Source organism: Narcine bancroftii, chromosome 2, assembly GCF_036971445.1.
Source record: "Narcine bancroftii isolate sNarBan1 chromosome 2, sNarBan1.hap1, whole genome shotgun sequence".
Classification (NCBI taxonomy): domain Eukaryota; kingdom Metazoa; phylum Chordata; class Chondrichthyes; order Torpediniformes; family Narcinidae; genus Narcine; species Narcine bancroftii.
In genome coordinates, this window is record NC_091470.1 from 280,468,327 (window position 1) to 280,485,049 (window position 16,723).

Below are 16,723 nucleotides of genomic sequence, written 5' to 3' on the forward strand. Positions count from 1 at the left end.
GTATGGATAGGATAGATGTAGGAAGGTTTTTTGAGCTGGCCGGGAAAACTAAAACGAGAGGACAGTCTCAAGATTTAAGACAGAGTTGAGGAAAAATAATTTTTCCCAGAGAGTAGTGAATGTTTGGAATTCTCTATCCAGGAAGTGGTTGAGGCTGCTTCATTAGACAGATTTAAAATTCGGTTAGATAAATGTTTACATGATAGAGGAATTAGGGGTTATGGGGAGAAGGCAGGTAGGTGGAGTTAGTTCATAAATTAGATCAGCCATGATCTTATTGAATGGCGGAGCAGGCTCGATGGGCCATTTTTGGCCTACTGTTCCTACTTCCTATGTTCCTATGTAAAATTAAACAGAGGTATTATGAGTTAGGCCAGTGTTTCTCAACCTTTTTCTTTCCACTCACATACCACTTTAAGCCATCAGTGCTGTGATTAGTAAGGGATTGCTTAAGTTGGTATGTGAGTGGGAAGGGAAGGTTGAGGACCACTGCTCTAGACCCAATTGTTACTGAAATATTTTGCTTGAGAAAAATTGTCATTGGGCCATTTCCTTTGGAGTTGTGAAACCGTGGACATAACGAGTCAATTGGGTATGATTTAAAACAGTGGTTTTCAAACTTTTTCTTACTACCCACATACCACCTTAAGCAATCCCTTACTAGTCATAGAACATCTGTGGCATAGGGAATACTTCAAGTGGTATGTGGGTATAAAGAAAAAGGTTGAGAACCACTGAGTTAGGTGAACGATCACATTGAAGTACTTGCATGGCAATGAAAAGCGGAACAAGTTTCAAGAACGATTAATGTAATTAAAATGATTTGAATGTTGTAGTTCTAAACCTCAAGAAATAAATGAATCTAAGATTTTTTATTCTAAATTATAAAAATTAATAATAAAATAGATATCTCAGATAAATTTACCTAGACTGAGTATGGAAGAGCAAACAGAATTGAGTGCTCATTTTAAACTGATAGAAGTGAAGGAGGCAATCAGTTCATAACAAAGAATTAATCTCTGGGAGAAAATGGCTTTCTGTCTGAATTCTATAAAGAATTTAAAGATTTATTTATTTTTTATTTTTGTATAGAAATGTTAGACCAAGTATCAATAACTCATACTCTCCCAGAATCATTTTCAACAGCAATAATTATTGTGATACTAAAAAAAAAGATAAAGGCCCTTTAAAATCTTCATCTTATAGACTTATTTCATTATTAAATGCAGATTATCAGATTCTTCCCAAAATATTGGTGAATTGAATCTAAAATATTACCTAAATTAATAAATATGGATCAGACATGCTTGGTTTAAAAAAAAAAGTGACATTTTGCTAACAATGTGGCTAGATTAATTAGTATTATATATTAGCACAAAAAAAGAAAAGATTTAGTGTTGGATTGGCTTTAGATGGAGAAAAAGCATTTGATAAATTGGAGTGGGACTTTTTGTTTAAGGTGTTGGATAAATTTGGATTTGGCCAAGCTTTTAGAAATTGGATTAAGGCATTATATAATGATCCCAAAGCAAAATAGTGACTAATGGGCAAATATCTGCTCCATTCCAACTGATGAGATCAAGTAGACAAGCATGTTCTTCATCTCCAGCTTTGTTTATATTAAGTGTAGGGCTACTAGGAGAGGCAATTAGAAGTGATTTGGGAAATTAAGGGATTTGGGGTTGGTCAAGAAAATTATAAAATTAGTCTATTTGCATTTGATGTTCTAATATATTTGACAGAACCTGAGACTTCCTTGCAAGAATATGGTAAGATTTCTGATTATTAAATAAGTTGGGACAAAAGTGAAATTATGCCCCTTTAAAGAGGGAGTATAGTCATTGGGAAAAAAAATACTCAATTTGTGGCCAAAAGATGGGATTAAATATTTATGGATTTGTATAGATTGTAGTGTACGTGCTATGCGAGTGTGGAGAAGAATAACATTCAAACGAAAGCCTTGGAAAATGAGACTGGTTTATTGCTCTGGCCATTGCGCTGATATGGGGCTCTGGCACTGACGTCAGGACCCCGCGTCATCAGAATGCCGGTCTAGGATTGGCCAGAATTCCCACCTTCTCGCCATGCAGAGGCCACTGGGACGATGGCCGGTGTCACTCCCAAGTCTGCATGGTCGCCACTACACAACCCCCCCACCCCAGAACCGGCTTGGCAATGCACGAGGCCACGGACAGACATGTTGGTGTTGAAGTGGAGTGCAGAATTGAAATGGTTGGCCACTGGTTGGTCCCTGCTATTGCAGTGAACAGAGCAAAAGTGCTCAACAAAATAATCTCCCAGCCTGCGTCTAATCTTTCTGATGTAGGGGACACCAAATGGGAGCTCCAGAAGCAGCACATGACCCCTTCATGTTCACGTGAAGTATTGCTTCACTTGGAAGGACTATTTAGGGGTCTGAATGGTGGTTCATGAGATGAGGAGGCAGGAACTATAGTGGACAGTTGCCTATCTTTGTAAATTCGTGCATATTTTTTCACATCACTCAAAACCATAATTTCAAAAGAACCGGAGCCCAGATTTTTAAAACTGCTCTGCAATGATTTGGATTTTTAATTTGTTGAGGATGCTTCCAAGGTGTATTCTAAAGAGCAGCTCACTGTAAACTTCTGTCATACAACAAGAATTGATCTGCTTCTTTATTTGGAGTATAGTTAATAGTTGTCTATTGATGCCAAGTTAATTAGTGCAGATGACAGGTTGCTTGCTTGCTTGTGCTTTGTGAGAGACATCACTTTAAAGTGAAAATGGGAACTTCCTGTGAATTACTGTGGATGGAAACCTGCTCTGGGGACAGTCACAGTCTTATAAAATGCTTTGAAAATGAACACAAGTGATGCATCAGTTTGTCATTTGAGATGAAATTTATTTTTCCAATGGAAAACTTGTACTTCTCATTTAGGATCCAATTTGCTTTAATTTAATAGAAAACAGTTCCCCACAAAATAGATTGTTTCTGTGGAAATACTATTGACAGTACTGATTTTAATCTCGTAAAATTAAGAACATTGGAACTAATAGAGATTAATAAAAGGCAGAGAAATCATAAATATATGAGATGGGTTTGAGGTTGGAGAGAATGGAGAGAGAAATGAAGAATGAAAGTATTGAACTCTCACAAAATGGCTACAGAAACAATATTAACAGTAGTCACTAAAGCAAAAAGGAAAAAAAACTGTAGAGACCAGATTTATGTAAATATTATAACATTTGAGACAGTATAAAATAAGCTTGATGGTTAAAAGTACAATACTTTTTAAAAAAATTGCAAAATAACTAACTTGACCAACAGAATTATTTTTATGGTGCACTGTAGCAGCAATAATCTAATTCACTGTGTTCTGAAAGTATTTTTTTTTCTGTTGCTATGCTGTGATTTTTCATAACTTTGAGTTTCCAGTAGCTTACTCTTTACAAAGATAACGTGGATACAGAATGGTGAGTTGTCACCCTTGGTTGTGGTCTCAAGGGAAGAAAAAAAATTTGGATGTATCAGCACTGCAGTGGAGCAAATGAAGTACTGCAAAGAAGCAAGAACAGCACATTTCCTGGAGATTTTACCAAGGGAAGTGGGGATATTTAAGTGTGCAAGAATGAACAGCTGAAAGGAGATTGCAGAGCAAGGCATTATTTCTGTGAGCTGTGAGGTACTTATTCTTTGATTTTGGGGGAAAAAAAGGTAATTGAAACTATTTGGAGAAAAATCTGAATGAAGGTTAATGTTTTAAATTTCAAATGTTGCTTTGAGAATCTCTGTAATCTTAGATATGGGACCATTGCAAAATAAACTGTTCTTGTGTTTCACCATTTAAAACAAATATATATGATTATTTGAACAGATGATTTCTAAATGTATGAATTTAAGTATTGGCACTTAATTTACTGATGACAATTTTTTGTTAAAACAATGAAATGCCAATTCATAATTTTAAAACAAATAATCTCATTCAAGCCACTAATTATGGTAACATTGTTTTTGGTTATCTTTTTATAACTGGTTCTTTATTTCAAAAAAGAATGATTAAATTATTATATTTTGGTTTTATTGAATCTTAAATTTAATTGAGTGGGAGGAATGGAAGTGCATTTTACAAATTCTTAAGTCCTCTGTGGATGTTATCACTGATTAGAGCGTGAAACAGAATCAAAATTGAGCCTTTTGTCCCATCGCATGTGCTATGTCATTTGAATTGTGCTAATTTTGGCCTCTTTTCATAAAATTTTATTTATAAATTTAGAACCACAAAAAACTACAAATCAATACAAATACATGTGGCATATAAAAAGAAAAAACCCTATATACCGCCCCTCTCCCCTCTATCCCCCTACTAAAAAAGGAAAGAAAAAAGGGACAAGAGTCCCTCAACAGGAGTGCCTATTACTTTAAAGTTTCTTATAGAATGCTGAGACCTTAAGGAGAAAGGGAATGTCAGAGCATCATTTAAATATTTACACCCATATTGTGTAAATATGGGCTCCGTATCTTGCAAATATTTGTCTCTTAAATTATAAGTAATTTTCTCAAATGGTATACAACTCCGAACTTCAGCATGCCATCTTTTTGTACCCAAATCCATATCAGATTTCCAAGTTATGGCAATAAATTTTCTTGCTAATGTTAAAGGAATTTGAACAAACTTCTTTTGATACATATTCAATTTCAACTTGGGTTCAACACCTTTAACATCACTCAGTAAAAATAACATTGTATCCTGTGGGAACTTAATCCCCATTATTTGTTCTAATAAATTATCTATTTTTAACCAAAAAGGTTTAACTTTAGGACACTGCCAAGTAGAATGCAAAAATGTACCAATTTCCTGTCACATCTAAAACATAAATCTGATGAAGTCAATATACTTTTTCCAGCCACAATCAGGACAAAGCCAATTGAAATTCAGAGCTCTTAACAGATGAAAAGTTTCCACAGGATCAGCTTTGTTTATGATGCTCTTATAAGAGCAGCAATTGTGTGAAAGCAAAGTATGACTGGGGATTGTGGTTGGAGTATAGGAGGAAAATACTATAGTATTTAGCACATGAGAGATCAATTGCAGACCCAAATAGCAATTTGAAGCTTTACTGGTCATTAACTTTGATTCTGAAATATACCCAAGAGAAGGAATGTATCAAATGCCTTCAGGATGGCTTCTTGAAACAACTTGTGGCTAAGCTGACCAGGCAAATGACAATTCTGAATTATGTAATGAACCAGAGTTGATAATGGGGCTGAAGGCATGGGAACCCTTGGGAGGTAATAATCAAAATCTGATAGAATTTACCCTACAGTTGGAGAGGGAGAAATTAAAATCAGATCTGTCAGTATACCAGTGGAATGAAAGGAACTGGTGAATGCAAATTGGAAAGGCACATGTGTTGGGAGGACAGAAGAACAGTAAAGGCTGGAGTTTCTGCAGGAAATAAGGAAGGTACTGGATAGGTACTGTAAATTCCAACAAAGAAGAAATATTTGAAAGTAAAAAAGCCAAAGTATAAGCAAAAGAAAGGGCATAGAAGGAAGCAAAAATTAGTGGGAGGAGACAGGGCTGGGCAACTAAGAACATCATTAGGAAGGAAAATATAAACTTTAAAAGGAAGCTAGCAAATAATATCAAAAAGGATAACAAAAGCTTTAAGTATACCAAGTTTTTAAAAAAAAATGAATGAGAGTAGATACATGACCAATAGAAAATGATGCTGGAGAAATTGTATTGGGAGACAAGGAGATGGCAGAGGAACTAAATGAATATTTTGCAGTCTTCACCGTGGAAGACATTAGCAATATACCTGACTTTCAAGGGCATCAGGAAAGAGCTGAGTTCAGTCATGATCACCAGAGAGAAGGTGCTTGGGAATCAGAATAGTCTAAAGGTACATAAGTCTCTCAGACCAGATGGAATGCACCCTCTGGTTCTGAAGGAAGTAGCTGTAGAAGTTGTGGAGCCATTAATAATGATCTTCCAAGAAGTAACATAAGAGGTAGCTTCTTCACTCAGAGAGTGGAAGCTGAATAGAATGCTGTAAGCTCTGCTTTGTTGTTTAAGAGGAGGTTGGATGAGTACATGGATGTGAGGGGGTTGTAGGGTTATGGGCAGGGAACAGGTAGGTGGAACTAGTGAAATTTCACTTAAATTAGTGCGGACGAGAAGGGCCGATATTGGCCTGTTTCCGTATTGTAATTGTTATATGGTTATAAGAATCAAAAGATTCTGACATGGTGCCAGAGGACTGGAAAATTACAATGGACACTCCACTATTTAAAAAGGGAGTCGAACAGCAGAAATGATAGACCTTTTATCATTTAATAGACCTTTTAGCCTAACATTGATGGTTGGGAAGCTGTTGGAGTCCATTGTCAAGGATGAGGTCATGTAGTCGCTGGATGTGCATGACAAGATAGGCCAAATTTAGTGTGATTTGCTTAAGGGAAAAGTTAAAGTTACTGCAATTTTTGAGGAAACCAAAAGCAGGCAAGACAAAGGACGTGCAGATTCTTGTTTAGATGATGTTTAGAAATACCACAGAAAATTGTACAAAAGATGACAGCGTGGAACTAAACACATTTGGGTGTAACATTAATATATCTTAATGTATTTTAAAATTTGAATTTTTCTTTGGTCTGAACTTCATTAGAACTTGGATGTTAGTTCAGGTTAGGAATGGCAGAGGGTTAAGTGTTTATTTATTTGAATGTGTAGAGGGGCTAGGACTAGCAGATTTTTAAATGTTTGTTTACTTATTTATTTAGTCGTGTAGGGACTAAGTTCGGGGAGGGGGGCCGAGTGTGATGTTGGTTGGGCAGCAGATTTAAAAAGGGCAGGACAGTTTTCCTTGTTTTTCAGTTGATTTACCATTTAGGGTTAAATATTTAAGTAATTTATTAGTGTTAAATGTTGAGGTAGTGATTGGATCATTAGCTGCAGGTGTGAGGAATTGAGAAAATTATCTAGAGCTGCACTGTGGTTGTGTTCATAGACTTAGCATTACCTAAAAGGAGGAAGAGACCTGGGAGCAGCCAGTGGCAGAGTGGGACATTAAAGTTGCACCTTTGTCCCTCAGCGACTGAGGAGAGCTGCTGCTTGAATCCAAGAAGGTAAGTCTAATCAAGGGAGTTTCATACAAAGTTGATGGAGTCAGTTAGGACTGTGGATTGTTCCAGCTGTGGGATGTGGGAGATCTGGGAAAGTATACTTAGATGACCACACCTGCAGAAAGTGCATTCAGCTCTAGCTACTTACTGACTGAGTTCAGCAACTGGAAGTAGATGAACTACAGGTTGTTTAGGAGGCTGAGGCAGTCAACGAGAAGAGTTACAGGGAGGTAGTCACCCCGAGATAACTGGGTGACTGTCAGGGAAGGAAAAAGGAAGGCAAAGGGTAGTGCAGATACCCCTGTGGGTGTTTCCACTGATGATAGGTATGCTGTTTTGGGTACTGTGTGGGGAGGATCTACCAGGGTCAAGTCAAGGCAGTCAAATCTCTAGCACAGAGGCTGGCACCTCTGCTCAGAAGGGGGGAGGAGAGCCTTAGTAATAGGGGATTCGTTGGTTAGGTGGGTAGACAGGAAGTTTGTTGGAATGTATTGAGACTTCCGGTTGGTTTGTTGCTTCCCAGGTGCCAGGGTCAGGGATGTCTTGGATCGGCTCCACAGCATAGGGGAAGGGGAGCAGCCGGATGTTGTGGTCCACGTGGGGACGAATGACATAGTAGAGATGAGGTCCTCACGAGGGAATTTAGGGAGTTAGGTAGGAAGTTAAAAGACAGGACCTCAAGGGTGGTAATCTCAGCATTGCTGCCTGTGCCACATGATAAACAGGGTACTAATAGAAATATTAATATGGTTGATGAATGTGTGGCTGAAGAGTTGCGGCAGGGCTTCAGATTTCTAGATCATTGGGATCACTTCTAGGGAAGGTCGGACCTCTATAAAAAGGATGGGCTGCACCTGAACTGGAAGGGAACATGTATCCTGCCAGGAAGGTTTGCAAGACCTATTGGGAAGGGATTAAACTAGTTTGGTGGCGGTGGGAATCAGATCATGAATGCAGAGACTAGGGAAGTAGGACGCTATGAGCCCTTTGTTGAGGAAAGACAGGAAGGGGTAAAATCATAAATGCAACCAGTCAGAAAGGTTGAAATGTGTCTATTTCAATGCTAGGAGTATAAGGAATGAACTTGGATCAGTACCTGGAACTATGATGTTGTAGCTATTGCTGAAACCTGGCTGGAGGAAAGACCGGATTGGATGATACAGGTACCAGGGTATAGCTTTTTTTTTAAAAAGAAAAAGGAGGCAAGGAATGGGGGGGGGGGGGGGGGTGGCGTGGCATTGTTGCTTAAGGATAGTATCACTGCTGTACAGAAGGAGGGCACTGAGGAAGGTAAGTCCACTGAGCCAGAATGGGTAGAAATCAGAAATGGAAAGAGATCAATCTGTGCTGGGAGTAGTCAGTGGACCCCCAAATAGTCCCTGGACACAGAGGAACAGATAAGCAGGCAGATTTTAGAATGGTGCAGGAAATACACGATTGTAGTCATGGGAGATTTTTAACTTCCCTAGTATTGACTGGGACCTCCTGACTGAAAAGGGGATAGATGGGGCTGAATTTGTTAAGGGTGTTCAAGAAGGATTCAAATTCAGGGAGGAGATTTGGTCAAAATTATGTTGTGAAAGGGTTACAAATACAGTAAAAGTTAGATATCAAATGGTTCATTATAATTTTCATCAATTGTATTATACGCCATACAAGTTAAATTGACTTAATTATTCAAATAAGTGTTTTCAATATGCAAAAGAAATAGGGACATTTTTGCATTCATTGTGGTCTTGTGAAAAGGTGGAAAGGTTTTGGAATGAACTGAGTTTATTAGGGAAAATTATGAAGATAAAGATACCAAAGGATCCAAGAATATTTTTACTTGGAGAGTTTTATGAAAAGGATATAAAATTGAAAATGGACAAACACCAAGAAAATTTTAAGTATTGCAATAGCAACTGCAAAGAAATGTTTAGCGATGTCATGGAAAGGTGACAGAGGTTTTTATCAAGTAGATGGTATAATAAAATGCAAAATGGTATACCTTTGGAAAAAATTATGTATAGTTTAAGCAATTGAGTTAAATTTTTATAGTATTTGTAAACCATAAATGGATTTTTTGGATATTTTTACATCCATCTCTTCTAACTTATCCATTCCTCTTGATTAGTAATTTTTAATAACATTGTATATTAAATGTTTCTTTCCTTTGGGTGGGGGGGGGAGAAAAATGTTTTAATCATTGGCTCTGGATATTTGATTAATGTTTTATTCATTTTTTTCCTGTCATGATGCAAATAAAATAAATTTAAAAGGATTCTTTACACAGTATGTGGACAGGCTGATGAGATGAGAGGCCATACTGGATCTGGTGCAGGGTAACGAACTGGGTCAAGTGGTGGGGGAGCACTTTAGTGAAAGTGTTCACAAATCTCTTTGCTTCAGTATAGCTATAGAAAAAGATGAACTCTGGCTAAATAGTAAAGTGATTAACTGGGGAAGAGCTAATTATGAAAGGATTTGGCAGGAAATGGGGATTATTAATTGGAAATAAAGGAAATAGGGATTATTAATTGGAAATAAATGTTCAAGGGGGAGAGCACAGAAGTAATTTGGAGGAAGTTAAGAGACTAATTGAGCTGGGTCCAGGACAGGTTTATCCCACTAGGACAAGGTAAAAAATGGTAGGAAAAGGAAACCGTAGATGACAAAACGGGTAAGGTGACTTATCGAGAGGAAGAAGCAAGCCAATGTTAGATGTAGGAAGCTGGGAACAGATAGGGCTCATGAGAAATATACAGAAGCCAAGAAGGAGGAATGAAAAGGTCTTGGCAGGTCTGATTAAGAATAGCGTGTTCTATGCAAATGTTTTATAAAAAAAAAAATGACTAAAATGAAGGTAGGACTTAAAGATAAGAGGCAACATGTGCCTAGAAGTGGAGGAGGTCGGGGAGATCCTGAATCAGTATTTACAAGAGAAAAGGACATTGATCAGGATGAAGTCAGAATAGAGCAGGGCTATGTGCTGGACAATATGATGATTATGGAAGAGAAAGTGTTAGATCTTCTAATTAACATCAAGATTGATGTCTCCGGGGCCAGTTGAGATATACCCTTGGTTCCTGTGGGAGGTAAGAGAAGAAATTGCAGGAGCATTAGCTATGATCTTTGAATCCTCGTTGAGGACAGGGTAAGTTCCAGAGGATTGGAAAATGGCATATGTCATCCCTTTGTTTAAAAAGAGGTAATAAAGAGAATACTGTGAATGATAGACTGGTAAGTCTTAGATCAGTGGTGTGTAATCTATTGTAAAGGATTCTTAAAGATAGGATCTACCAGCATTTGGAGAGAGATAATTTACTCAAGAATAGTCAGCATAGCTTTGTAAAGGGAATGTTGTGCCTCATGAGCCTAATTGAGTTCTTTGAGAAAGTGACGAAAGAAATTGATGAGGGCGGTAGATGTGGACTATATGGATTTCAGTAAAGCGTTTAACGTTCCCCATGAGGGACTCATCCGGAAGGTCAAGAGGCATGGGATCAGTGGAATCTTGGGTGTCTGGATTAAAAAAAAAAGGGCTTGCAGGAAGAAGACAGTGGTGCTGGAAGGGAGGTACACCGCATTGAGGGCAGTAACTAGTAGAGTACCACAGGGATCAGTTCTTGGTCCCTTGCTCTTCCTGATTTTTTATAAATGATCTGGATGATGATGCAGAAGAGGACACAGTGTCCTCTTGCAGTGAAAAATGGCCAATAGAGTTCAGTCTGGAGAAGTATGAGGTGATGCATTTTGGCAGGACAAATTGAAAAGCTAAGTACAGGGTTAATGGTCAGTTAATTAAGAATGTGGATTAACAGAGGGATGTTGGGGTACATGCCAATACATCCCTCAAGGTAGTTGCTCAGGTTGATAGGATAGTTTTAAAAAAAACCTATGGGATTCTGGGCTTCATTAATAGAGGGATTGTGTATAAGAGTAGAGAAGTCATGTTGCAGCTTTTAGTCTCTGGTGAGACCAGATTTGGAGCATTGTGTCCAGTTTTGGTCACCTCATTATAGGAAGGATGTGGAAAGGGTGCAGAGGATAGTTACCAAGAATTTGCCTGGATTGGAGGGCATGTCTTGTGAGACAAGGTTGGCTAAGTTGGGACTTTTCTCTTTGGAGGGGACTTGATTGAGGTCTACGAAATAATGAGAGGCATAGATAGGTTGGACAGACAATACCTGTTTCCTAGGGTGGGAATAACACCCACTAGAGTGCATATGTAAAAGATTAAGGGAGGGAAGTATAGGGGAGACATCAGGGGTCATTTTTTTATTACACAGAATTGTTGTGGCCTAGAATACCTTGCCAGGAATGTTTGGAAAAGGCTGAAACATTAGGGGCCTTGAAAAAAAAAATTATTAGATAAGCACATGGACAAAACAAAGGTAGAGGGTTAATAGGGTTGGGAGGGTTTAGCACTTTTTTGTTTTGGCATAACATGGAGGGCCAAAGGGCCTGTAATGTTCTAATGTTTAATCTGTACTGCACTTAATTTTAATGTGTGTGTTTGGAATAAATGAAGGTAGATCTTCTACATTATACATATGGAGGGGAAAGTATTTCAAAAAGCATTTTGAGTCAATTAATAAACCAGACAGCAAGTACCCAATGGTTTATTGTGGTTGACATGGAAAATAATTATATACATGTACTTAATGCCTTTAAATTTCCATTCATTCAACCATCTGTGAGATCTCTCTTCGTCAATACAACCAGTCAAATGAACATTTTTTAAAAATCTGCAGGATTTCTATTAATTAGAAACATGAACTTCTCACTGAATTTGAAATGCAGTTTAACTATGGTTTTACATATTTAACACATCTTTCACTCTGGAATTTTGAGGCCTAATTAATCTGCATAGTTATTTTTGCAATTTGTATATTTTTATCTCTGCACCAGTCTTTACCTCCTTAGAAGGATGTGCCTCTTCCTCATCAATTGAAGTTGATTGAACAAATATAAGCCCATTTTGAAGTTTATTTTGACTTAGTATTTTGTAGTTATTCCCACTGTATTAGGTATATTTGATGTTGCACAGAAATTCCAGCAGCAATAGAAATTCACCAAGACAAACCGTTACTTAAACATAACAGGATCTTTAGCTTATTACTATTAACTTACCCCCTTCTAAGCACCCATGTATGTAATGTGTACATGTTCAGGAAAGTTATTTGATTCACAGACCAATCTCACTCCTCCAAGTTTATGGGTATCAGACAATTCTTATACTGTGCACAAAATTTACCATTTATGAATCTGGTGTTTAAAGTTAAATAGTTACTACTCAGGAAGGTTCTTGTTGGTTTCAGAGAGAAACTGAATTCCTCTGATTAGTCACTTCAGTGTCTTGCCATAGAAACTTGCACCATCATGGGTTTTCCAAATGATGACCTCTTCTTCCAGGTCACCACAGAGTTCCTCTTGATTCCCTTATTTCAGGAGAAACACTCTAGCCAGCCATTTCCTCTTGTAAGGACAACAAGTGTTTTCAACAGGCTGAACTCAGAACTCACAACCCATCTTCAAAATGGGGTCTTTCAACAAGCTTGCCATTTTGCAGCCTCAACTGCTGCTGCAGAACTGATCTCTCTCTGGGAAAAAAAAGAATCCTGTTTTTTCCTCTCTCTGCTTGTGTGTTTAAAAAAAAAAAAGAAAAAACCTCTCCCAAGGCTCCAAACCCAATCTTTGAAAGATCTCATCAGTAGTTCTGAGCCTGAACTTTATTGCCCATACACAATAGATCAGCATTCTTCATTGCTTCTGCAAAGCCAACCAGAGCCTCAACATCTAGCTTCAGCAAAGCTCTTGTATTTTAAATGAGCTGTCTTTTGTGGTGTCACATTGTGAAGTGATCTCCAGTAAACCCCACAATCTATCTCTTTTAAAGACACATTTATCCATAACCATACTAATATAACCCATAACAGTACTCACAAATCACATCCCTATGATAGTAAGTAAATATGGACCCAGAATTGATCCTCATGATGTACAAACTTTCACTTTTTACCAGTCTGAGTCATTATATTCAAGCATTCTTGCTATTCACAGTTTTGTAAACAGCTTGCAGTTTGTCACCTCTCACCAGCTATTTCGATATCAATCATGGACAGACAAGATGCAGAGCTGGATGGAGAAGGTAGGGTGGATAACCAGCACCTTTTTCCAGAGCACCAATGGTAATAACTAGAGGACACATCCCTTTAAGGGGGTCAAATTTAGGGAAGACTCCGGGTTTTTTTGCACAGGGTGGTGGGTGCCTGAAAGGCAGTGCGAGTGATGGTGGTGCAGGTTGGTACATTTGATGAAGGACATGGGTGTGAGGTGGAGAAAGGTAGGTTTTCAATATATAGGTCACCTCAACATTGTGGGACAAAGGGCTTGTACTTTAATGTTTTTAAAATTTATTCTGTGATATCTCCTTGAATGTTTATTTAACATTTAACTTGCATTAACTGCATTTTTTTTGCCTATCTTTTGACTTCTTGAAGAAATTCATTAAGGTCAGCAATGAATAACCTTACTTTTGAGCAAGGAATCTGTGATCTTCCATTACCAGCAACTTTAAGTTAGTGAGTCTACAACTTTTTTTGGGGGGAAAATGTATAGTTAATCAAAACACTGAGCTCAATTTATGATCCTTTAAAAGAAACATTTTAATTATTTCAATAGAATTAATTTGCTCTTAATTATTTTGGCTTAAATCCACATTTAAATTAATGGGACCAGATTCTGCGCTAGTCTAGAAGCAATTTCCCATGAAGAGTAAAATGAAGGCTGTGGACTGACAGATTCAACCTTCCAAATAGGTGAGCAAGTCCAACGTTTTATTACTGGGCTGCTGCGTTTGCAAATCTAGGGCTTATTTCCATCTGGATGTCTGATGCCAGTGATTTTTGCACAGTAAAATCTAACCCATGATCAATCTGTTGGATGAGTGATCAAGAGCTTTTGTTTTTTTTTGGAGGAAAAACTAGATCAGTGCTAGATATTTGGCTACTTTTCAAATTAATTTTTCATATTCCTTTCCAAATTTCACTGAAAATGCTCCAAGGTGTTATATTTCAGACACTGTCAATTCCGAAAATTTGATTTTATTTCTTGAAATAATTTCCAATCTCTAGCAGGTTGTTCAGTCACTGTTTTTAATGATTACATCCAATTCTCATTTGTTATTTCTTTTTTGTGTGTGTGTGTTCACAGCAGACCTAACAGTTAAGTGGATTTATCATGATAGCAACCGGAGGGCTCCTTCGAATTTCAGCCAGGAGACAAGATGCCTCTCGATCCTGTAATCGTATTAGTAAACGCAAAAGGAAGGTGAAAAAGAAATGCAAAAATGATGTGGTGGTGATCAAAGGCAAATTAAAGCTGTTTTCTATTTCGGGACTAATTGCTGCATTTGGAATCCTGGTTCTATTGGTGGGGATTGCAATGGCAATGATGGGCTATTGGCCCAAGGACAGTGATATTTTTGAGACTATTACAGTCCAATCTTACAACACCACTAACAGCACAAAGTTGGAGTCAACGCTGGAGGTTATTTCTAAGTTTTTAGCAAGCTACTTGCATTCTGAAAAGCTGAAAGTTTTTGGACCTCTCATAATGGGAATTGGTATATTTTTGTTTATCTGTGCCAATGCAGTTCTTCATGAAAACAGAGACAAGAAAACCAAAGTAATTAATCTAAGAGATATCTATTCTACAGTTATAGATGCACACAATTTGAGGACAAAGGATACTGGGCCATTTAATGGTTTTGTCAACTATGTGCAGTCCAAAAGCATGGATAATCTCAAAGCTCCAGATTCTTTTTGTGCAGCAATGTTGGCCAAAAGTACCTGGCAAACACCTATTGGCAATTCTGTAAAGCCTATAGCTCCAAAAGAAAATGCTGTTAAAAAGTACAGCGATTCTGGAGATTTGCTGCTGCAAGTTGGTTCCAAAGAGAGAAAGACATTATCAGATACTGTGTACAGTATCTGCAGAGATAAAACCCAAATACTCAAAAAGTGTGGCACCAAGTCAATTGTTCCTTCTTCCATTAATGCATTCACGCTACCTGTTATCAAACTGAACAATTGTGTTCTCGAGAGTGGAAAAAGTGGGAGCAAAATACAGACTTCAGAAAAATGTAATGAAACTTCACAAGAATTTGAAAAAATTGCCTCTGATCAGACTGGAACTGCGAAATCCATTTCTGCATCTGTAACCCTAAGCACCCGTCACCTTGAAGATGATATCCAGGACACAGAGATAGAGACTTCAAATACCTCACGGTTAAATCATAACCAATCTATATCTAACAAAAACCTTCTGATTTCCTCCTCACAAGTGAGACAGATTTCTTCTGCTTCCTTTCAGAGAAAATTGGGATCCAGTCCTTCCCTCCACAGTTTGCCAACTCACCCCAAATATACAAACCTCGATGATCATCCTTCTACTTCTACATTACCAAGTAAAGGGATAGATCTAAGCTGCGCAGATTTAGATTGCACCAACAGTAAGGGCTACTCAATACTGGGTGACAATGGTTCATTTAAGTCTACTGACTTGCATCCAGAAGCCATAAACCAATCCAATGATTATTCAGAGAATTCTAATAAAGACATCAATGAAGAAAATATAAAACCAAGCAATGAACAAAGCATGGACAGACCTCAGCAATGTTTGCAAAGACAATACACAAAGAAAGAGAAGTTGTTAATGATTTCTGGTTCACATTGTACCCTAAGAATAAATGATGATGAATTTGATAACATTTAGTATTAATATATTCATGCACAATTAGATTCATGTAGATTAGAAAAGTGGAACTAGTATCAAATGAATATGAGAATGTAACTTCAATGTAGTTGACTGAAAGTCAGTCAAGTTCCAAAGACTACAGCATCTGCAGTCTTCTGTATGGCTCCAAGGACTCATGGTTTAATGTTCTAGAGCTAATTATCCAATTCTTTAGTTGCTGCCAATTTTAGTTCATTCCAGTTAAACCCTTCAAGTTTTAATATAATTAACTATTTGCAGGCTGTTTAAGAAATTGAAAATTTGGCCATTCTAGGATTAATTTTTAGTTTGAACCATCAGAATGGGCAGATAAACTCATACTATATTCTAATAAATTAAAGGATATACAGAGACTCCTTGTACAAGCACATAACTACATAAATGTTGTGATGAAAATTTTTCAGTGTGTCATTTCATAGTTATATCTAATAAACAATACTCTAGTTATTTCTGTAAAGTTGAATTCTGTACAAGGCCTTGTTCCAAACTTTTAAAAGCTGTGGATCTCAAAATTACCTTTGATCATTTGCATCCTCTTTTATAGCAAGTTAATCATTAGCTGTTTCAAATAGACTTTATATTTTCAATTGAAATGGGGGCAGCTGATCTTTTCTGTAGAAAAGTGAAGACACCATAACACACATGCTCCTTTAAAAACACAAAAAAGTCAAAAACATAGAAGATATTGACAAGCTGAAGGGAAAATAATGTAAAGTATCTTGCACAATATAATACAAGCCAGGATTTGGAAGAGAACGTGCAGATTGGGATATTCTAGAATGCTTTTTGAAAAAAGATGTTTTATTAATATAACTTTTATTTAAAAGTAAAAAA

The 16,723-nt window shown here is 37.3% G+C and overlaps 1 protein-coding gene across 2 annotated transcripts in view; it reads left to right on the plus strand.

The window, feature by feature from the left end:
• Positions 1-16,336, plus strand: part of tmem200ca (transmembrane protein 200C, genome duplicate a) — a 36,322-nt gene extending 19,986 nt beyond the window's left edge. Inside the window, exon 2 of one of the 2 annotated variants that reach the window (XM_069921105.1) lies at positions 14,306-16,336. In XM_069921105.1, coding sequence (XP_069777206.1) covers positions 14,333-15,868 — 1,536 coding nt within the window. In that variant the 5' untranslated portion in view covers positions 14,306-14,332 and the 3' untranslated portion in view covers positions 15,869-16,336. The remainder of the gene's footprint in view (positions 1-14,305) is intronic. The other variant, XM_069921106.1, reaches the window with a different exon arrangement.
• Positions 16,337-16,723: the final 387 nt, after the last annotated feature.